The following is a 23,038-nucleotide window of genomic DNA, read 5'->3' on the forward strand; positions in this document are numbered from 1 at the left end:
CCTCCGTGACTGTCCCGGTGGTCCCAGTTCCGGTGGTCCCAGTTCCGGTGGTCCCGAGTCCGGTGGTCCCAGTTCTGGTGGTCCCAGTTCCGGTGGACCCAGTTCCGGTGGTCCGGTGGTCCCAGTTCCGGTGGTCCCAGTTCCGGTGGTCCCAGTTCCGGTGGTCCCGGGTTCGGTGGTCTCGAGTCCGGTGGTCCGGAGGAGGAGGAGGAAGACTTCCTGCCTCCCCAATGGCCCGGAGGCCGTCCCCTCCGAGCAGCCCACTGTCGTCCCGGAGGCCATCCCCTCCGAGCAGCCCGCTGTCATCCCTGAGATCGTCTCGGAGTCATCAGTCCTGCCACGGCCAAGAGAGTGGTCTTCCTTTTTTATGCAGTGGCGGTACTGCAGGCGTGGAGGAAGCACAGGACGTCTGCCGATCCAGAGACTGTTCCTGAGCCTATGTCTTCGGACAAGATGGCCGCCGCCGCCGAGCCGGTTCACGTCACGCCTGCCGAGCCTGTGTCTTCGGACAAGATGGCCGCCGCCGAGCCTGTTCACGTCACACCTGCCGAGCCTGTGTCTTCGGACAAGATGGCCGCCGCCGAGCCTGTTCACGTCACGCCTGCCGAGCCTGTGTCTTCGGACAAGATGGCCGCCGCCGAGCCTGTTCACATCACGCCTGCCGAGCCTGTGTCTTTGGACAAGATGGCCGCCGCCGAGCCTTTTCACGTCACGCCTGCCGAGCCTGTGTCCCCTGACAAGATGGCCGCCGTCGAGCCTGTGTCTGTACCTGAGCCGGTGGTGTCTGTTCCTGAGCCTGAGCCGGTGGTGTCTGTTCCTGAGCCTGAGCCGGTGATGTCTGTTCCTGTTCCTGAGCCGGTGGTGCCAGTTCCAGTGCCTGAGCCGGTGGTGCCAGTTCCAGTGCCTGAGCCGGTGGTGCCAGTTCCAGTGCCTGTGCCTGAGCCGTTGGTGCCAGTTCCAGTGCCTGAGCCGTTGGTGCCAGTTCCAGTGCCAGTTCCAGTGCCAGTTCCAGCGCCAGTTCCGGTGGTGCCAGTTCCAGTGCCTGAGCCGTTGGTGCCAGTTCCAGTGCCTGAGCCGGTGGTGCCAGTTCCAGTTCCTGAGCCGGTGGTGTTTGTTCCTGAGCCAGTGGTGTCTGTTCCGGTGCCATGGCCGCCCGAGGGGTCGTCTCCGCCCTGGCCGCCCGAGGGGTCGTCTCCGCCCTGGCCGCCCGAGGGAAAGTCTCCGCCCTGGCCGCCAGAGGGAAAGTCTCTGCCCTGGCCGCCCGAGGGAAAGTCTCCGCCCTGGCCGCCCGATGGACAGTCTCCTCCGCCCTGGCCGCCCGAGGGAGAGTCTCCTCTGCCCTGGCCGCCCGAGGGAGAGTCTCGACCCTGGTCTGTTCCTCCCGTCCCGCCCCCGTCCCGCCCTGGTCTGTTCCTCCCGTCCCGCCCTGGTCTGTTCCTCCCGTCCCGCCCTGGTCTGTTCCTCCCGTCCCGCCCTGGTCTGTTCCTCCCGTCCCGCCCTGGTCTGTTCCTCCCGTCCCGCCCTGGTCTGTTCCTCCCGTCCCGCCCTGGTCTGTTCCTCCCGTCCCGCCCTGGTCTGTTCCTCCCGTTCCGCCCTGGTCTGTTCCTCCCGTCCTGCCCTGGTCTGTTCCTCCCGTCCTGCCCTGGTCTGTTCCTCCCGTCCCGCCCTGGTCTGTTCCTCCCGTTCCGCTCTGGTCTGTTCCTCCCGTTCCGCTCTGGTCTGTTCCTCCCGTCCCGCCCTGGTCTGATGGAGCGTCTGGTAGCCGCTCCGTAGGGACACATGCCTGTCCTGTCTTGTGCTGCACATGGGTGTTTTGTTATTTTGGGCCATGTGCTCATGTCATTGTCTGATCCCTCCCACTTGTTATCTGATTATTGTTTGAGTTCTTCCACCTGTTCCCTCTTGATTAGTTCCCTTTATAAGTCCCCTCTTGTTTGCAGTCTGTGTCGGTTCGTTGTCTAATGTTTCCTGTTCCCTGTGATTCCCCAGTAAGTTCTTGTTCTGTTTTTGGTTTTGTATTTACTCGTGGTTATGTTTGGTTATGTTTTCCCCCTCGTGGGTTTTGTTTTGTGTTTAGCTTTTCTTTTATTAATAAATATTTCTTACTCTGCACTTGAGTCCTCGCACCTTTTGTATTTACCCATTCCGTGACAGTTAGTTGCATGTAATTATGCATAATTTATAGCTATTACTAAACTAACTAGATGTAACATGTAACAGTGACACTGTAAATCAAAGGGTAACACTATTTTACAGTGTCCTTGTTACATATGTTACATGTACTTACCTTAGTAATAACAGTAAATTATGCATAATTACATGCAACTAACCCTCAACCAAACCCTAATCCTACCCTAACCCTATAGTAAGTACATGTAGTTGATTAATATTACTCAGTACTTAAATATATAATTACACTGTAACAATGACACCTTAAAATAAAGTGTAACCAAATAAAGTGTTACCTGTAACCCCAACCCAAACTTTATTGTAAGTACATGTTAATTAATATTACCCAGTATTTAAACCAAATTAAGTGACCAAGTAATCATTTACTTCCAAGACAAAATGGTCAAATTATCTTTTCTTTTTCAGAACACAATGTAGATTGTATAGAATGAATGTAATAAAGATGTACTATATTTGTCATGTTGCCGTTGTCATGTGGCCTACCAGTATTCACAAAGTTTTAGCAGAAATTCGGACACTGTTGCTGTTAAATTTATATTGTAAAACCTGTCTAACAATGTATGGTTTTTGTTGATCCTCTTAAACAAGGATTTATTGGCTATCATGCAGTGAATCTGAAAAAGCATAGAAACAGGACACTGGTGTCCCATTAAACATTAACAGGCACATTTTGCTAATAATGGAAAAAAAACCCCAATAATTTCTATTATTTTTTGCTAATTTTGCTAATAATAGAAAAAAAGTGTATATATATATAGATATATGTGTGTGTGTATTTTTCAGCTGAATTAAGAACTAAAGACAATGGCTAGTGTTTAATGTTCATCACATGTAACTGTTACTGTGCTTAGATACGAGAACTCCATGTATCCTGCATTGAGAAGAATCTGTGGGAGACAGAGGAATATGACTCAGCCATGCAACTTCTGAGGTAACCCAGTCTACTAACCTGTCAGAAATTACCTTTTGTCTTTTTAAATTATTTTTTTATTTTGGATGGAATTATAGTCTGAATCTAAAAAAGAGTCTGAGTGTTGTTGTTTTTTACCATGTGATCGCGGTTGGTGACCACCTGAGTTGACGTCAAGCATGCTTGCTTAACATGCAGGAACCAATGAGGTTCATTCTCGCATGTTACACCAGCACGTTTGAGCTTCTGCAAGAACCAATGAAACTTGTCTTTGCACGAGTAAGGTTGAGCGCTTCCATTGCTTTTTCAATGATGTATTGACTCCTTGACGGGAATATCCGATCTGTCTTCTTACATGACAGACGCAAATGTACGTATCCTATTTATATCAGATTTATTTCCACATATGAATGAGGCCTGAAACTGATCTGAGAATATCGGAATCCATGTGCTTTTTTCCTGCTTACACAGTTGTGGGTCATTTCCCATCTGTGCCACATGGGAGGCAAAAAACGGAATTAGGTCACTCCTAAATCACTAAGACCAAATCACAAATAATCCCAAAATGCCTACTGCTGGCAATCCTCCTCAGCAATTCGCTCAAAGACACTGTATACCATTGAGGCAATAGCGATAGAGCCTTGGGTGCTGAGCCTTTACTTCGTAAATGCAATAAATATTTTGATTTATAGATTTTAATCTGCGATGACATAACATAAAGGTTCATTTATGTACAGACAAAATGCATTGAATGATGGAGAATAAAACTTTGCGGTCAAGTTAAAAAATAAAGTCCTACATTTTAAAATTTTTTATTTGAGTATGACAACATTTTTATTTTAAAATCTTTGTTTGAATATGGCAACGTGATCCCTCGTTCTACACTTTTCTATGATTAAATCACTGACAGAGACTCCTCCCCTATTAGCTAATCAGTGTGGCCATAGTTAGTAAGCGTGTTGACATCATCCATAGCAACAAGGTCAACCCCGCCCTTTCTCTTAGCTTAACCCTCTGGGGTCTGAGCTGTTTTCTGGGCCCTGGAGGTGTTCTGACATGCTCTGACATTTGTGCTTATTTCTGTTACTTGTGACATTTTCATGGCTAAAGTCTAATTACACTGTATTCAGCACAAACTCTGCTACAATAATATATCAGCAGCATGTGTGTAAAAGTTTGTAGTTTTGAGATAATGACATTTATGCGTGGTTTGTGAAAATACAAAAAAAAATTCTCACTGAAATAAGGTCATGAAACCCATACTGATTATTTCTTCACAAGACTTTTGAAAATTGTATGACGTAGCCTATAATATTTGCTCTAAAACTATGTGAAAATCACCCTGACTGCTCATTCAGATAAGACAATATATTGATTTAAAATTGTTACGATGTGTTTTGTGTGACAAAGCTTTATGGGAGCTCATTAATATGTAAGCTTTTCACACCTGAGAAAGACAAAGACCCTCCCCTAACGGCCCTATTAGGAGCTATCAGGCCCTATCATTCTGAGCAACCTTGCACAAAGAATGAGGAGATTTAAAAAAGAATGGCTTTTAGATTGTTTGATTTATTTACAACACAACATAATCCAAAGATACACAACAAATGACAAAAAAGCACTCATTGAAACCAATGATCCAAAGACAGAGACCTTTGTGCCATTCCTAAAAACATTGTACATACCTTTCATTTCCAAGGTGTTTGATTTTCACTTTACCAGGTTCATGTACAGAGACTCATGTGAATGTTGAAGTCAGCAGGAGTGGCATCTGGGCCCTAAAAAAAAAAAAAAAGTGAACATACTGATATCAAGAGAAAGGCCTGCACGATTTTGGGAATACGTTTTAGATTTTCTGGTTAAAATTGCTTTTTAAAATTCACAGAATACACACACACACACACACACACACACACACACACACACACACACACACAAATGTTTCCAACAATATATAATATAATGAACACCAGGTTTGTTGTGCCTTGTAGGCATAGGCTATGCGCAGTGCTGCATAAAATAATAATAACAATAACCATAGCAGCCTATAAATCTTCCAAAATATTTCAGTAACAACTAAGCTAGAGAAAAATATATTGATTATCATGTTACTTCAAATGTTTCCATTCGTTATGATGATATGAAATGAGATAATAGTAAAAACATGAAGCTGTTTGGTGCGTTTTGCTTTTCGAATGTATCAAATATGATACATTCAAAATCAATCGCGCTCAAATATAAAACATTATGGTTACCATATACATATCTACGTTTGAGCAGATATCCACAACCACAGTAACAGTAAACACGGGTCTAAATATTATAATATTCACCATATATCTAGCAACAGTTCAACTGCAATGTGAAATTTATGCAACAATAACAAACTAATATGTAAGAATTTCTTACCTTACATCTTTCTTGTCTTCAAATCGCATTCTTCTTCTTCTGAGGTAAATCCAATGTAAGCTCACGGTGCGCCTTTCAAACTCGACGAAAAGCAGAGACTTGTGAAGTGTTTTGGTGTTTTGTTTTTGAGGTAATGAGCGCGTTCGCGTTCCATGTGGAAATTTGCATGTGAATCTTTTGCGCGAGTGGGCGTGTTCAAATTAAAAATAATTAGGAAGCGTTTGAGAAGCTGGACATCTTGTTGGTTTTATACAAATTACTTAAACAGAGAATATTTGTTTTCAGTTTGAATCCGATCATTTAAAAGTACACACTTAAATGTTTATAAAGGTATATGGCTCATAAATGTGTGACAAGTATTCGCTGAATTTTTGTTTCAGTTTATAGACGTGCTCAAGAAAAAAAAGTTCACCGCGACGGAGAGGCAGAACGCACACCCTGTTTATTTTCTTTATTTTACAAAAGCACAATGTTTTGATTTGATTGTAAGTGGACACATACAAAAGGAGAAATATCACAGATTCTTTTTTATGTTTCTTTTTTCTGTATGACCATAAATGACAGAGTAATTTAAGTTTATAGTTCTACAATGTGAAGAAAATCCAGCAAAACGCGGGGGCGCGTTTGCCGACCTCAGAGGGTTAAAGGGATGGTTCGGAGTAAAATCAACCTAGGGTCCTTTGCATCATGACCTTGAGCCAAACACCCCCCCCCCCCCCCCCCAGAAGCCTTTTTTCGCTTGGTTGAACATTATTAAAGTTAGAGCTTATTTAGAGAAATCAGCCGGATGGCTTAGTGCAGGCGCTAATGGATCCTATGATGTATCTCGTAAAGTACCCCACTAATAATGCCCAGAATGGTACCAAACTTATACAGTAGTACAAATAGGTTCTGTACTCATAAAACGAGGCATTGGAAAGTTTGTAAGTACATCAGGAGTTTATTTAAATAACACTTGCCTGACGGCTCATGCTACTGCTAACCCGGACGTCGACGTCACTTCAGTGGTTTCGGGAAAAGCACGTAAAAGTCCTGGCAGAAAGCGATGCATAAGGATGTAGCACTGTTGCTGATGATCAATAAAATGCAGCTAATAGCTGTTGCTTTCGGTGACATGCACTCCATTAAATCTGCATATAGCGCGGGAATTGAAGATCGGATTTATATTCGTTTTTCAAAAACACATTTATGTGACCAGGTGTAAATGGAATCGTTTTGAAAAATCGGAAAGCTATCCGATCTTAGAAAACGCATTAAGTGGCCAGGTGGAAGCAGCCCCTCACCTAGAAGCTGCAGCCGTGGCGGGAAGATTTTTAGTGTGGCGGACCACCACGACAGAATGAATGTAGTGGAAACACTGGGGCAGATTTGACAAGCTATAATAAATGGTCTGGGGGGTATTTTGAGCTGAAATTTCACAGGCACATTCTGGGGACACCATAGATTTATATTACATCTTGTGAAAAGGGGCATATGTCACCTTTAAAAGATTGCGATCTGGATTCAAACACCCACGCAATCTTACAGATCAAGACTTGATTTGGGTGTGCCTGATGAAGGAGACATAGAAAATGTGCAGTGGGGGGGACATGTTTGAGAAGCACTGCTCTAAGACTCGAGAGTACAGATCTGTTAATTCAAGCAATCACAGGAGTTAGAACAATACAATAGGGCAAGTGTAAACACGTGTGAGCAATCATGGATCAGACACATGGATGGAGCAACTTTGGGCGCTTTCACACTGGCAGTTTAATTCGAAAAGGGGCACGGTTCGCATGAAATATTGGTAATGTGAAAGCATTCATACGGACTTGGGAGTGCACTTGGTCTGTACATCACTTGGGTTTACTGAACCCGGGATTCTGATCCTGAGACTGTAAGAAGTGTGAATTCACTGAAACTCTGGTGCGATTTACGTGATTGTGAAAGCCACTCAGACTCGGTTGCACAATTGATCAGGAAGTAAAGTAACCTGTGCATGCATTTTATCCGATGTCATTCAACAAAATGGATGTAAGAGATGACAGTGGTGATGAATTCCCTTGGATAAGAGCGAGAGTGAGCATGCAATGTATTCGCGCATAGTGAGTGCAATCAGAGCGACAAATGAAGGGCTCTCAATCTGCTGACTCCTCAAAAGTGTCCGTTTGTAAGCAGTAGAAAGCCGCCTTCATGCAACACACATACAGTAAACCCAAATGTCGTTTACTCTGCTGCGCATAATAGCGCCAAATGAATAAAAAAGACAATGTATTTGACCTGCTTCCTGTTTTCTATCATTCGCCGTGCACGTTTGTAATGTCGTAAGATGAATGCTCCAGGGTTCGAAAGAATCAAATGAGTGTGACCAGCTAGTCCAACACTGTGGGTCTGGGAAAGATCACACTCATACTCGGAGTGTATCAAACGTGCCCAGCGTGAAAACACCCTTAAAACACAGACACTAAGGGCCCATTCCCACAGAACCTGTTTTTACATTCTACTGTGCTGCTTTTCCATTGTTGTTCTATGTAAACATTAGGGCTGGACCCGAATATTCGAATAATCGTTCGGTGGGTTGGTATTCGATTTGAAAATTTGACATTCGAATATTCTGGGTTTTTTTGTTGTTTTTTTGCACACCTGGGATCCCCCGCGAAACGGTTCTCATTCGCGCTTGAATAAGGCCGGCAATTCACTGGTTGCGTGGCGTGTCCGTTTTTATTTCGGCTCCCATGTTAGCAGGTTGGAGTTTGCACACTGCCTGCGTGAGACACAGGCGCGGCTCGAGCCACGCAGAAAACGTGCATGCTAGAAATAGAACCGACGCCTGTGTTCCAGCAATGGGAGTGTTCTCTGGCTAGAGCGCAGAACAGCAGAGTTTGTATGGACCGAAGTGCATGCCTGAGCTTGTGTTTTGGGTTAAGCTGCTAATTTCGTTTTTCTTTATTTAAATTTCGTTTTTCTTTATTTAAATTTCGTTTTTTCTTTATTTAAATTGAGTTTTTCTTTATTTAAATTTTGTTTTTTCTTTATTTAAATTTTGTTTTTTCTTTATTTAAATTGAGTTTTTTCTTTATTTAAATTTTGTTTTTCTTTATTTAAATTTCGTTTTTTTAATTTAAATCTACCCTTTATTGTGTCAGTAATTTGTTAGTCAGAAAAATATTAGACTACCTTAAAAGTATTGCATAATTTAACAGGCCTGTGTGTGTGTGTGTTTTATATCACTAGTGCAGTGTCCATTTTTGGAGAATATAAGCCCTGCCTGCGTGAGGTGCGCCGCTTCCCGCTCACGCTGTTCTGTAGTTTACTAAAAGTTTAAATTCTGAATGTGTCGCGTCTCGCGTGGCCATCTATATTGCACCAAATGCGACACTGCATGCACTCCCGTGTGAAGTCGATCGGATGAACGGTTCTCGAAATAATAATAATAATGCAAACGGACAGACAGACACATAGAGATTCCTGCCTTTTATCAGAGAGAAGAATATGTTCAGCCCCCTTTCTCCGAAGCTTTGAATATTCGATGTTCATTACTACCGAAGCTTCGAACACATAAAATGGTGTTCTAAAAAATGTGCCATTCAAGTTAAAAGAAGTTCAACTTTTGTAAACTGCATCTATAGACCTTGCGTTTTTTTTCGTTCCACTGACCTAAACGGTAACAGCAAAAACATGTTCTGTTTCAATGGCCTCTATTACCGTATTTTCCAGAATATAAAAGTCATGTTTGCATGCAAACACATTCACATCCAAGCCTATTTATGATCAAACTAAAATGCAGTCAACCAAAGTTACACGGCTCAAAATAAATTGTCTGTTATACAGAATAGCTGTTCCGGTCAGCGTGACAACCACTCCACTGTGGTGGTACTCCAAACAATGTGTTTTTATGTGGTTATTGGGACATAAGTGAATTACAAAGCATTGTTTGTTTACATTATAAATAATAGTTTAACAACCGATTGTTACATTGCGAATATATAAACATTTGGTTTTGTGCCTAGTGAAAGAGATGTGAGCCTATAAATTCGGATTAAGCTTTGTCTGCTTTGCGAGCACTTGATTTTCCACGATTTTAACAATATTCCATGAGTTATAACACTGGACTACACATGGAATTTTTTGTTTCTCTTCCCAAATCCTCACTCACTTCTCTCAAGTGAGTTTTTTTTAGTAAAAGGGTAATATTAATCTTTTAAATTGTGTTAAAAAACGACTGAATCTTAAACATCTTTAGTTTTATTTTTGAATAACTAAACCTGGCTCTTGCCATGAACATAGTCATAGAAGCTGGAATGTAAACACCTGATGTGTATGCATGTATTAGGGCTGGTCCGAATACCATTTTTTGAGCTTCGAAGCTTCGGTAGTAATGAATATCGAATATTCGAAGCTTCGGAGAGAGGGGGCTGAACATATTCTTCTCTCTAATAAAGGCAGTATTCTCTGTGTCTGTCTGTCCGTTTGCATTTTGATTATTTCGAGAACCGTTCATCCAATCGACTTCACAAAGGGAGTGCAGTGTCGCATATGGTGCAATATAAATAGACACGCGAGACGCGACACGTTCAGAATGAATAAACTTTTAATAAACTACAGAACAACGCGAGCGGGAAGCGGCGCACCTCACACGGGCAGGGCTTATATGCTCTGAGAACGGACACTGCACTAGTGATATTAAACACATCTTCCCCATGAACAACACAAAGTAAATACACTTGCATGTAACACACATACACAGGTCTGTTAACTTAAGCAATACTTTTAATAAGGTAGTCTAATATTTTTCTGACTAACAAACTAACAAAAGGGTAGATTTAAATAAATAAAAACGAAATTTAAATAAATAAAAACGAAATTTAAATAAAGAAAAAAACTATTTAAATAAAGAAAAACTAAATTAAGTTAAATTAAAAACAAGATTAATTTAGATTGATGATAACGGGTAAAAAGCTTAATAGGTCCGTGTACTTTTTCGTTCATTCATTATTCTATTTCGGAATGAAAGATGAAATTTAAAAAAGGGTGCAGCTTTGTTTTTTGTTTAAAAGAAAAAAAGCAGAAATGGCGGTATTTTGTTTTCCAAATGTATTGTTGTCATCAAATAATAGTATTAGAAAATTGGACGACATTTCCGATCCTTTTTTAATTTGTAATATTTATTTGTACGTTTATTGTATTTCATTTGACTGATCCTATCTTTACCCGGAAGTAAATTACACCGTCGTGCGAAGTCATAGATATATACACTAGATGTCGGACATGTAACCTATTTATGTCCGACACGGTCAGACATGTATTTATCATTGAGTCCAGAGAAAATGTAAGGTTTTGATACTAAGATAATCTACTTCTTTTTCAAAATATAATGCATAGTGTTAGTAGGCCTAAGTTTATTAGTCACATTCTTCCACTTGAGTAAACTTGGGGATGCGTGGGATTTCCCCCTTTCTGGTCAATGTATCCCTGCCTCTGCTTAATAATTTTTATCCTCGGTGGGGATCAGTGCTATACACTAGTGGCGAGACGGATCACAAAACTTATCACGGATCCGTGGTTTGATTAAAGTCAATTTTATTTTAAAATGCGCTACTTTGGCTGGCTCTGATATAGCTGCTCAATGTCCCGCCCACGGCGCTATCTGATTGGTTACATCTCACGAGTAATAGCCCATCAACACTTGCGAGACGCCACCCACTTTTCAACAGGCCCACCCAAAACTTAAAAAAAAAAAAAACCTTTTAATATATTCTAATTTTGTCAAGAATTATAAAAAATCGTCAATAAGCTCATAATGTGTACTAAAATAGTCTAAATGTTTAGTTTTAAAAACAATTTTAAAAAGCTGGCTATGTCTATTTTGATGTTTCTGCACAAGTTCAGCAGACAGTAGGCTAGTTTGGGTTTGTTCCGATCAGAGCTCGTGAGCGGAGAGTGCATTTCTGAATATATTCCGCTCCGCTCGGTCATTACGCAAGGTCGCTCGCCCAACCCAGAATGGCCTGAGACTGGTTCGAAAATATGTGGAATAAGGGCTGCCTCTGACTAAATTGGTTTTTTTCTAGTCGACTAGTAGTTGTTCATTTAAGCCATTCGTTGACAAATCGCCTCTTTATATTAATTTAATTAGCCTACTTAAATATGCTATATAGCCTACAGGATAATGAGCGTTATGACCGCACGCATAAAGCTTGCAACAAAGAACCGGTTAAAGTAATGATTATGAATGTGTCTAAATTAGCAAGGAGACATTTAATTGTTTATTAATAAACAAGTGTTTTCTGTGTCGCTGCAAAGATGAAGTTCTTTTGAAGTCGACTCGCCATGAACGCCAGAGAGAAATGCACAATTCCTATGGATTACATAATCAGAGAGTAGCCTATTTCTTTTGGTTTTGAATATTTTCGTTTAAAAGTAGATATTTCAAGCTTTCTGTAATAGCCCATATTTCTCAAATCTGTGATGTACAAGCTGAGTTTCGGCGCCCTCCAGTTCACGTGCAATGCAAGTGATTGTGCCGGCGCCTTAATTATTACATTGTCTGCTATATTTGCTGCTTATTTATACGGGCAATTGGTTAATAAAACATTGATCAAAATTAAGATACAATTTATACAAAACGAAAATCTTTTTAAATGAGTTTTCTACAAAACAAAACTTAATGAAGTGGTCAAAATCATGTTTTACCAAAAACAGCGCCGTTGCTAGGAGGGCGCCAGCGCCTCTGCCTCGCGAGTGGATGATAGCCCTGAAGACGCCTAGCAATGGTATACCTTTAGTGGTAGTATACCTTTAGTTAAGTTATACCTTAAGAGTCTTAGTAGCGCGCTAAGAGACAACATCAATGGAAAATGCAGCCCAGGTATGATGCGTATGATGCGTAATGGAGATTCCAAAGTGCTCTTCTTTGGTCAGAACCATGGAGAGCGATCGCGGATAGGTCCATCCTATGCACCGAAACTTTTAACTATGCAACAAAATATTTAAGAGCATCAAGCTTTTAAAATCTAGATTATATATACGCACAGATAATATAACAGTAGGCTATATTAGTCAATATTTTTTATTAGGTTAAACAGTGATTGGATAACATTTTTAATTTTACATTTTTAATTTAAGGCCCACCCACAATTGGTCTGGCCCATCCAAAACTGAAATCCTGGTGCCGTGCCTGGGCTAAAGCAAAGGTTTTTTGATTGCTCACTCACTCTTGAGCGTCTGGCGCGAGTGATTTCAATGTCAATGTAAAGACGCGTTTACACGCGTCTAGAGGTCCTGAATGAGGCGTTGAATGAGGCGTTTAGCACGGAGCGGTAGACGCGAATGAGGCGAATTGACTAACACAGATTTATAATGCATATGTCTTTTCTATCATTTCACTGTATCTCAGCATCGCGATGTAAAGTTAACATTATTACTTTAACAGCAGCAGTAAAACTGTTTCTACTGTGATGGTTCAACTTTCAAATCAATCCGTGGTTCAGCAGAGGCTGATAAATGACAATAGATGACATTGCGGCTAATTTATCTGATCCTGTCCATTAGCTTTGATCCATGTACGGCTTTTCAGAATATCACCAAGTACAAATATTTATGTAATATTTTAGCGCGAAAACTCTAGCTAGCTAGCTGGGAACAATGAAAAGGGTCCAGAGCAGCATATCATATTTTACAGGACCGTCACAAAAAAAAAAAAAAAAAACTAAAACTGCAAATGAGAATGTTACTACAGGTACGATGGACGGCAACTCCCAGCTTCAGCAGAACTCACAGTCCCAGGTTGACTCAAATGAACAAGGACCACAGTGTTGGGAAAGATAAGCTATTAGAGTAAAAATATTGCGTTAGGCTACTTCATGAGTTAATAAGAAAAAAGATTTTACAATTCCTGCAAATGCAGTGATGAAGTTCATGTTCTCATGATTTATTTTTATAAATAAAAATGTTTCAAAACATCCCCCCCTCTGTTTTTTTTCTCAAATCGCACCCTATATATATATATATATATATATATATATATATATATATATATATATATATATATATATATATATATATATATATATACTGTATATGCTAGCCTATTTAAGTAGCGATAGTTAATTATAAGTTTACTCAAGTGGAAGAATGTGACTAATAAATTTAGGCCTACTAACACTATGCATTATATTTTGAAAAAGACGTAGATTATCTTAATATAAAAACCTTAAATTTTCTCTGGACTCAATGATAAATACATGTCTGACCGTGTCGGACATAAATAGGTTACATGTCCGACATCTAGTGTATATTCGCACGACGGTGTAATTTACTTCCGGGTAAAGATAGGATCAGTCAAATGAAATACAATAAACGTACAAATAAGTATTACAAATTAAAAATCGATCGGAAATGTCGTCCAATTTTCTAATACTATTATTTGATGACAACAATACATTTGGAAAACAAAATACAGCCATTTCTGCTTTTTTTCTTTTAAACAAAAAACAAAGCTGCACCCTTTTTTAAATTTCATCTTTCATTCCGAAATAGAATAATGAATGAACGAAAAAGTACACGGACCTTAATACATTTTGTTTCTATTATTTTATTTTCCACAATGTCAAAGCAACGTAGCTTAACCCAAAATACAAGCTCAGGCATGCACTTCTGTCCATACAAACTCCGCTGTTCTGCACTCTAGCCAAAGAATACTCCCGTTGCAGGAACACTTTAGTAGGCCAAGAAGAAGCAAATATATTTATTAAGTATAACGAGGTTGGTTTCCTTCAACTGTCCATCCTATTAAAAATGGCTATAGGCTATATAAGATAATTGTAAAAAAAGAGTATTGTATTTCGTCAGATTTTATAGTGTTGAACATATTCAAGCGCGAATGAGAACCGTTTCGAGGGGGATGCCATGTGTGCAAAAAAAAATCAACGAATATTCGAATGTCAAATTTTCAAATCGAATACCAACCCACGGAACGAATATTCGAATACAGCCCATGTATGTATGTATGTAGTTTTATTTAGGTTTATGATTCAGTGGTTACTGTATTTATTGGAGGGATTGCTCCAGTTTCAGTGTGTCTCTTGATTATTTCTCCCCAGGATTCTTGCAAAAGATGAGCTTGTTGCAGCTTTAGAGAAGTGTGCTGAAATTCTTAAATCTGCCAAAACCAAAAGAATGCAGAATGTTCTGCAACAAGTGGAAGATTTTATTGGCAGATTAGAAGCGCTGGAGGGTAAGTCAGTATCTGTTGTTTCCATTCAAGTTTCAAATGTATTTAATAGAAATAATCAGAATATCACAAACTATTTGCTTTTCCATTCAGTGGGTTGAAGAGAACAAACTAGTCACTTCTGGAGAAATTGGATAAGAATATGAAATGCCTTATTTTTGGGAACAAAACTGTGTCAGTAAATGTGATTCATTTTATTAATCATTTTAATGCCAGTCTTCTTCAGAGCAACATTTGGAATGCTATGTAAAAATATTGATCTGCTGATATTTTCTTCTGAGTTTACAAGTCAACATGACTTGAAGTCACATCACATCAAGCAATTTATTCTGTAAACATGTTTCCACAGTAGTTCATGCTCATTTTCTTATCTAATAAAACATGTATCCACCTCAAGTGAGCGTCCTCAAGTCCCATGGATGTTCACTGTGTTAGCAGTGTATTCTTAACACTAGTATACATGTGGCATCATCAGTAGACAATTTTATCCACACATTCTCTTAGCATATCTCTTAGAGGGCATAGGGATAGCTCAATTTGTATTCACATGAAGTTTCAGAACTCTGCTTTCTGCAAAAACTCACAATAGAAGGAAAATTAAGGCCCATTCACACCAAGGACAACAGCTATAATGATAATGTTTTAATAATCGTTCTAATGAGAATAGAGAAGCCTACACCATAACAATAAAGACACTTACAAATGATATCATTAGAATAACTTTTCTTTTTTTTTTCCAGCTGATAAAAATGATAAAAACTTTGAAAGTCAATCAGAATCCAACTGGCTTTAAAACAGCAGACAACATAACTGCAGTTCATGCTCATCATAAATAGAATGTTAACGCCCGTTGGTTTGGGCTGATGATTGAGTAGATGTAAATATTTCCAAAAATTATTGTCACAATAAATCCTTTTTGTCAGCATGTTACTAGTCAATTTTACTAGTCTTATTTTTATGATTCAGATAGACCAATGTACTGTTTTATGTAACTGACTTTTATGGAACTAAACTTTAAAGTCTTGAAGCAAAAAATTAGACGAATAACTTGTAAGACTAGACAAGGGGTCGGAACCTTTTTTTTAGTGTGGGTTGTTTTCACTGCAATAACAATAACAGGGCATGCAAATAATGCACTTTTATTTCCTTGTCGAGCTCTCTAAGATATATAAAACATTTTTAAAGGAGTTCTTCTGTTATGCTGTATTTGGTTATTTAGAGTTTGCGTGGCAATAAGCCAGCCTGAGTTGCTTATAATTTGCAATCATTTGCAAAGAATTGAGTGTATTAAAAATTGAATCACTAGATGTACAGTAAAAGTTTAAACCCTTAGTAACACATTGCTTTGCCTGTCAGGTGTCACTTCAGAAGATTCCACTGGGGATGGTGTCATCTTGGAGAAGAACAGAAGAACAGATCTCTTTCAGCTTCAAAAGGTAAAGTATTTGTTGTCTTATTTAGCTAAACTGGAATTTGTTTTTTCTAGCACGTTACATGGATGTAATGTGTACATTTAAAAAGGGACAACCATTATAGAGAGCAAATTGTTATACACAAATTGCACTTCCAAACAGTGATATGCCTTTCTGTACAAAGGTGATGGTTTATTCATTCTCAGGCACTGTGATAAGACACAGATTTTGTAACAGGAGGCATTAATACTTGCTTTGGTTCATAATTTTAAAGTAAAAAATAAATATAATATTACTGTAAAACAGCAACACAACAACAACTTTTATTTGTAAAGCACATTTAAACACAATATAGATTGATCCAAAGTGATGTACAGAGTACAAAGCAGGTATACACAATAAAAACAATAATTGCAGGTTTCCAAAAGCTAAATAATAAAAATATGAATTAAGAGTAGATTTAAAAATGTCCAATGAAGGAGCAGAGCTCACACGAATAGGGGAGACCGTTCCCAAGCTTGGGCTGGGCCACAGAATAGGCCCGATCACTAGGGTTGACTATCGTTTTAATTTTAACGATTCCGATTTCGATTCTGCTTATAGATTCCTTATTTCGATTTCAATAAGGTAAAAAACAACAACTTGGATATCATTCACATTTAGTCTTGTTGCAAAACATTTAATTGTAGCTGAATATCATGAACAAAAATCAACAGCTTAAGATCACTTATGCAAGGAACGTTTCCTTGTGGTTTAAAAATACCATAGAAAAACAACTAGCCTAACTAATATACATTTCAAGCATTATTAAAGGCAATAAACAATAAAAAAGAACAAATAAAAAAATTAGCTATCGCAACAAATGGATACAACTGAACAAATATATGATTGAAATATAGTGTTTTAAGATTTTCAGGTACAGAAACTGTAATCAAATGTAAAATAACACTGCACTTTATAAAAAAATATATACATTACAAATACAGTTACAAAAGTTATTCAGTCAAAAACAAGTGACTGACCAGAATAAAGAGAATTGCAATAATCTAATCGTGATGTTACAAGTGCATGAATCACAACTTCTAAATCTTTGCTTGAAAGAAGATTATTTTAACTTTACAAAAGATCTAATAGAAAAAGATTCCTCTAATAACAGCACTAATTTGTTTATCAAAAAATAGTGAAGCGTCAAAGATCACCCCAAGGTTTTTGTTTGCGTACATTGGTTGAGAGAGGATCTAACTGGGCTTCCCGAGCAGGGGAGGAATTTACAGGATAACCTAGAGTTAAAACCTCTGTTTTATCCTCATTTAGCTGCAAAAAACCTTACTACATTTCCCAAACTTCAGTCTATTTGACTATCTGACAATGTGAAGTACTTAATATTGATGCTGATTTGTGTTTATAATTACTAGCTACGTTTAAATGGACACCATTAGTTTCAATCGGAATGAACATGAAGTGATAGGTTTGATATGGAAGCTTGTTTCCGCCACTGAATAATAAATAAATAATAATAATTGCGACCTTTTTATCTCACAATTCTGACTTTTTTTCTCACAATTGCAAGATATGAAGTCAGAATTGTGAGAAATAAAGTCGCAATTCTGAGAAATAAAGTCGCAATTGCGAGATATAAAGTCGCAATTCTGAGAAATAAAGTCGCAATTGCGAGATATAAAGTCGCAATTCTGAGAAATAGTCGCAATTGCGAGATATAAAGTCAGAATTGCGTGTTATAAAGTCAGAATTGTGAGATACAAACTATTCTGAGGTAAAAAAAAAAATTTTTACTCCTTAGAATTGGACTTTATATCTCACAATTGTGAGTTTATATCTCACAATTCTGAGAAAAGATGTCAGAATTGCAAGATATAAACTTGCAATTATGTGTTATAAAGTCATAATTGCGTGATATAAAGTCGCAATTGCGAGAAAAAAAGTCAGAATTCTGACTTTATAACACGCAATTCTGACTTTATAACACGCAATTGTGAGTTTATATCTCGCAATTCTGACTTTATAACACGCAATTGCGACTTTATTTCACGCAATTCTGACTTTATAACACGCAATTGCGACTTTATAACACGCAATTGCGACTTTATTTCACGCAATTCTGACTTTATATCTCGCAATTCTGACTTTATAACACGCAATTGCAACTTTATTTCACGCAATTCTGACTTTATATCTCGCAATTCTGAGAAATAAAGTCAGAATTGCGAGATGTAAACTCGAAATTGTGAGATAAAAAGTCGCAATTATCTTTTAAAATGTTTTATTTTGTGGCGGAAACAAGCTTCCATAGTTTGATGTGCGCGTTTGTGTCTCAGACTTTAAAACATGCGCACAATGCATGAATATACCGAGATTGCCACTGTTGCGCATACCATCCTCTTACAATAGCTTCTTTTCTTTGTTTTAAAATGCAGGCTTAATATTTATCATTTATCATAATATTAATATTGATAATGATACGTCATTGCACGTCCACAGAACTTTCCAGTTTCAGTTTTCAATCCGATCAAGTGCTAATGTCCTATGGAACAGATTAGAAAAGGTTTAAACCACCCCTTACAATCCGAATGAAATTTAAATCGGATTTGGCCAATTCATTCAGATTGACGTGTGTTACGTGATAATTTAAAAAAATCAAATCAAACTGTGCTATTATTCCGATTACCGTGTAGTGTAAGATGTGCAACAGACTTGCGTGGGTTTAAGTGATTCTGTGGACACGTCAAATTTCTGACATCATGTGATTGTGCTACATTGACCAACAGATCAAGTGTTGATGTACATAGTATTGGTGGATTTAAAATGAACTATTGACTTGATTCTATGTGCAGACGCTGCTCGAAAAAGAGTCCCGAAGGACAAAGAGAATGAATCCATTTGAAGTGCTTCGAAGCCAGGTGATCGAGTTTATCGACAGCCTTGTGAGGTAAGGAGACAACACAACACTATGAGCGCGGTTTGCTTAATTATTTGCTTATCTCACAAAAAGTTTGTGGGCCTCTGTTCAGGGAATACCTGACTCCAGCAGAACTCCAGCCACTCAGTGAAGTGTGCTACTACAGTTCCTCAGGGATCCTGCGACAGCGACTCAATGTCACCCCTCGCACATCCATTCAGACGGCTCTCAGTCATCCTTTCCACTACCTGCAGGTAACTGACCTCTCGTTCTGACAAACCAATTCCAATCTTAATTTCTGGCCTACATTTTCATTAGCCAATATGTTGTATTGTCAGAGCTTCCCAAACTCAAAGGCATAAGCAAAAACTTATTGTGAATGGCTTCTATAGGTGTCAATCAGGTCCACTTGATAAAGCTGAAGCACTGTCATACTCCCCATTTAGTTCATCCATTGATGCATTTTGGAATAGGTGGATAATATTGGAAAGCATCGCTGTATAGATATGAAAGGTAATGCAATGTGAATTTCAGAAACTTTAATTGCAGTGAATAATTCATCTAAAGGGTTGTGATGTAACATTTGATTTTTAACTACCTAGGTTTTGGGGTAGTCCTACTATGATATTAGACTACATAGCCTATAATAAAAGATAATGAATTTCAAACCTGAAACAAACATATTTTTATTCAAAGATCAACAGTCTGTCATTAGTCTTTAGTCTGCCACAAAAAAACAACATTAAAATCATGAACTCAAATGTCATTGTAAAAAAAAAAAGAAAAAAAAAAAAAGACGACTGTTGTACCAGTGCGTAAATCAGACATTTCAGGCTATAGCCTAACGCTAATAAGCCTTATGCCAAAATTATTATTACGACTAAATTGTCGGCCATTAAATAAGAAAACTAAATAATTGTGTAGATGATTTGCTTTGTGTAACCCGACATCAGACATTAGGCCGAAGTATTTTTTTTGCACACAGTGCCGCGACCAATCAATCACTCCTTTACGACTGGCTGCCTGCACATTCACTGTCCTTGCGCTCGCTTATCAATGCATTTAAATTTGCGCCTACGGTATCTTTGTAGAACTTCAAAAAAAGAAAAAAAGATGCTGCAGCCAATGAACAGCCAGCGGGGGCTGGCTGCAAGACGACTCAACCTCCACGGACAGTTTTTAATGTTTTATCAGACAATAACTACTCAAGAAATTGCTTTAGTATAATTTTCTGGACAATTAGGGCCGAATTCGGGATTCGGGACAACAGCCTAGATTTTTCCAGCCCTATTTTTCGGGATGTCTGGTCACCCTAACTGATCCTCATTTTATGTTAAACCTGACTCTCTGATGTGGAACATAAAAGAAGATATTTTGAAAGAAAAAAAAGTTCAGTGAAGGTCAGTGGGATACAATGTTCCAACATTCTTCAAAATAGTTTTGCTACTGTGTCCTGTTGTTGCTGCAGAATGAAAGCCTGAAAACGAATGCTGGCACAATCGCCAGTGCTGCTCCAGACCTCTGCATTGTGTACAAGCTTCATCTCGAGTGTGGAAGACTCATAAATCTATATGACTGGCTTGAGGTACAAACATGCTTAATCAAAATCACATATAGAGGTGGGTTATCTTTTTCTAACTGTGTGGATGGTACCTGTCATTGCTTGTGATATTTCCAGGCATTTGTAACTGTGATGTCAGCTGCTGAGGACCAAGATGCTGATTCTGAGGAGAATGGCAAATTTGACAGCCTTAAACAGTATCCTTTTTTGGACATTTTACTGGTAATGCATTCTTTAGAGAGAACGTTTAAGGTGAAAGCATGTGACTATCATAAATGAACAGATTGTTAATGTACACTCTTACTTTCCTTTTAAAAAGGTCTATGAAACTACATTTCTTGTACGTATGTATTGTTCTTAACATTAACAGTGCTCGTTTCATTCAGGCTGTTTCTGAGATGGAATTTCTTGGCTTTGTTAAATCCACAAAACAGAAAACTGATCATGTGGCCAGACTGACTTGGGGAGGATGTTGAAGAAACAATTTACAAAGCACTGTTTCCTGAACACAAGAGATTGGCCTGACATTCAGAAAATAATGTGTATGCTTTTCGCACTACAACTTTATTTTGTACTGTCAGCTGTATTACATGTTACTGTTGTTTTTTTGTTTTTTTTTGTTACCGTTTGTTAATTTACAATTAGAATAAAAAAAAAATTAATGTCTGTCAAATATTTGAATTAATTGGATCTGTAAAGTTGTCATTTGATCAAACTTTATGAGATAATAAACATGAAAATGAATTTAAACTTTTTTTTTTACAATATTTGAAAGCGACAGAGTTCTGTAAAGATGAAATGCTCATTTTCAGATTTTATTTACAGAAAGTATAGGCAATATTTAAATATTTAAAATTATATTTATAAGACAACATAAAAATACAACAATACAAATAATTATAAATAAATAAAATTCCAAAATTTCAGAAGCAGTTTCAATAACTGTAAATAAAGTGTTTGATCATGCCAGATCTTTTTCCACCTTTAATGTAATATTGAAAATAACAAAGTTAATGCAACAAACAAATAGCTATTAAGGGGAGAAAAAATTCAAACCTAAATATACCTGTCTGCATGAGTGTGCGCACACTTTCATAAAGGGTTGTGTTACTCTGTTTGGAATTAACCGATCACATTCAGACTCTTACTGAAAAGTAATTATAATCCTCCAGTTGTCATTTAAGTGATGCTGATTGAAATGAGCTGTTTCTGTAGGATTTTCTTGGCATCTTGTTGAGCCATGGCCTGCATAGAGCTTACAAAAGGCAGTGTGGGATCTCATTGTGAAGAAGGTTCGATCAGGAGAAGGGTACAGAAGTATTACCATTTTCCAGAACAGATGTGCCATGAAAGGTCATCAACAGGTGGAGACAAAGGGGCAGAACAATGACATTGACTTACAGTAACATTATAGGGGCTGCAGGAATGTCTGGCAAGTACTGGTCACTGTGTGTTACAATGATATCCTGTATTCTTCAAAAGCCATTACTCACACACAAAAAAAAGTATACTCAAGAAAAAAGGAAATATAGTCCATAAGCCTGTCTAAATCTTTCCAAAGTCATGGAGTAAAATCATTTCTGGTCTGATGAAACCAAATTGAACTTTTGAGCCATCATTTTAATAGGTACATCTGGCATAAAAACAAGACTGCTCATCACCCAAACAACACCATAACCACAATGAAGCATGACATTATGCTGCCTGTATAGGGCTGTTTCTCTTCAGCTGGGACGACTGGGGCATAATAGAAGGAATCATGGATAGTGGCAAATGCCATGCCATTTTGGCATAATACCAGCAGGCCTCCATTAAAAATCTAAAAATGAAGAGGAATTTTGTCTTATAGCATGGTAATATAACATTAAAAAAAAAATGCTCTCAGAAGAATGTTTTGGAATGGCCCAGCCAGAGCCTGGCCTTAAATCCAATCGAAGAAAAGGAAAAAAAAAAAAGAAAAAAAACCCTTTGTGGAATGAGTTATACTTTTATTCAAAAGGACTGGCCATGTTAAAAGCAAAAGGTGTTTCAATCAAATATTTAGGGGTGTGATTCGTTTATTATACGAATTCAATATTAGGTAACACTTATTTTTTTTGTCCCTATTAATTTTCCCCCAAATGTCCTGTGATATGCTCTTCTTTAACGCATAGCCTAATATTTAAATTAATAAAATATTTATATTTAGTCTGTAAAACTTCTTTTTTTATTATTATTAAATGCCAGTCACATTACAAATAATAAACATGACAATAGTCCAGCATATAGTATGAAAATATTGAACAAATATAGACTACAACAAATAGGAAAAAGAAAATATACAGTGAGTGTGTCTGTAAAACTTCTCTGGTGGCTTTTATGAGCTACTACGACGTCAGATTACAGCATTTTCAAGGGCACCAAAAATCCCCGCCCCTTCTCGACATGA

The 23,038-nt window shown here is 38.3% G+C and overlaps 1 protein-coding gene across 2 annotated transcripts in view; it reads left to right on the forward strand.

Moving 5' to 3' along the window:
* Positions 1–21,357, forward strand: part of orc3 (origin recognition complex, subunit 3) — a 39,448-nt gene extending 18,091 nt beyond the window's left edge. The window contains exons 13-20 of one of the 2 annotated variants that reach the window (XM_079852427.1): positions 3,042–3,121; positions 14,590–14,723; positions 16,077–16,156; positions 18,985–19,079; positions 19,162–19,303; positions 20,518–20,634; positions 20,728–20,807; positions 20,981–21,357. In XM_079852427.1, the coding sequence (XP_079708553.1) occupies positions 3,042–3,121; positions 14,590–14,723; positions 16,077–16,156; positions 18,985–19,079; positions 19,162–19,303; positions 20,518–20,634; positions 20,728–20,807; positions 20,981–21,086 (834 nt within the window). In that variant the 3' untranslated portion in view covers positions 21,087–21,357. The remainder of the gene's footprint in view (positions 1–3,041; positions 3,122–14,589; positions 14,724–16,076; positions 16,157–18,984; positions 19,080–19,161; positions 19,304–20,517; positions 20,635–20,727; positions 20,808–20,980) is intronic. The other variant, XM_079852428.1, reaches the window with a different exon arrangement.
* Positions 21,358–23,038: the final 1,681 nt, after the last annotated feature.

Source organism: Squalius cephalus (genome assembly GCF_949319135.1).
Source record: "Squalius cephalus genome assembly, chromosome: 20".
In the NCBI taxonomy this organism is placed as follows: domain Eukaryota; kingdom Metazoa; phylum Chordata; class Actinopteri; order Cypriniformes; family Leuciscidae; genus Squalius; species Squalius cephalus.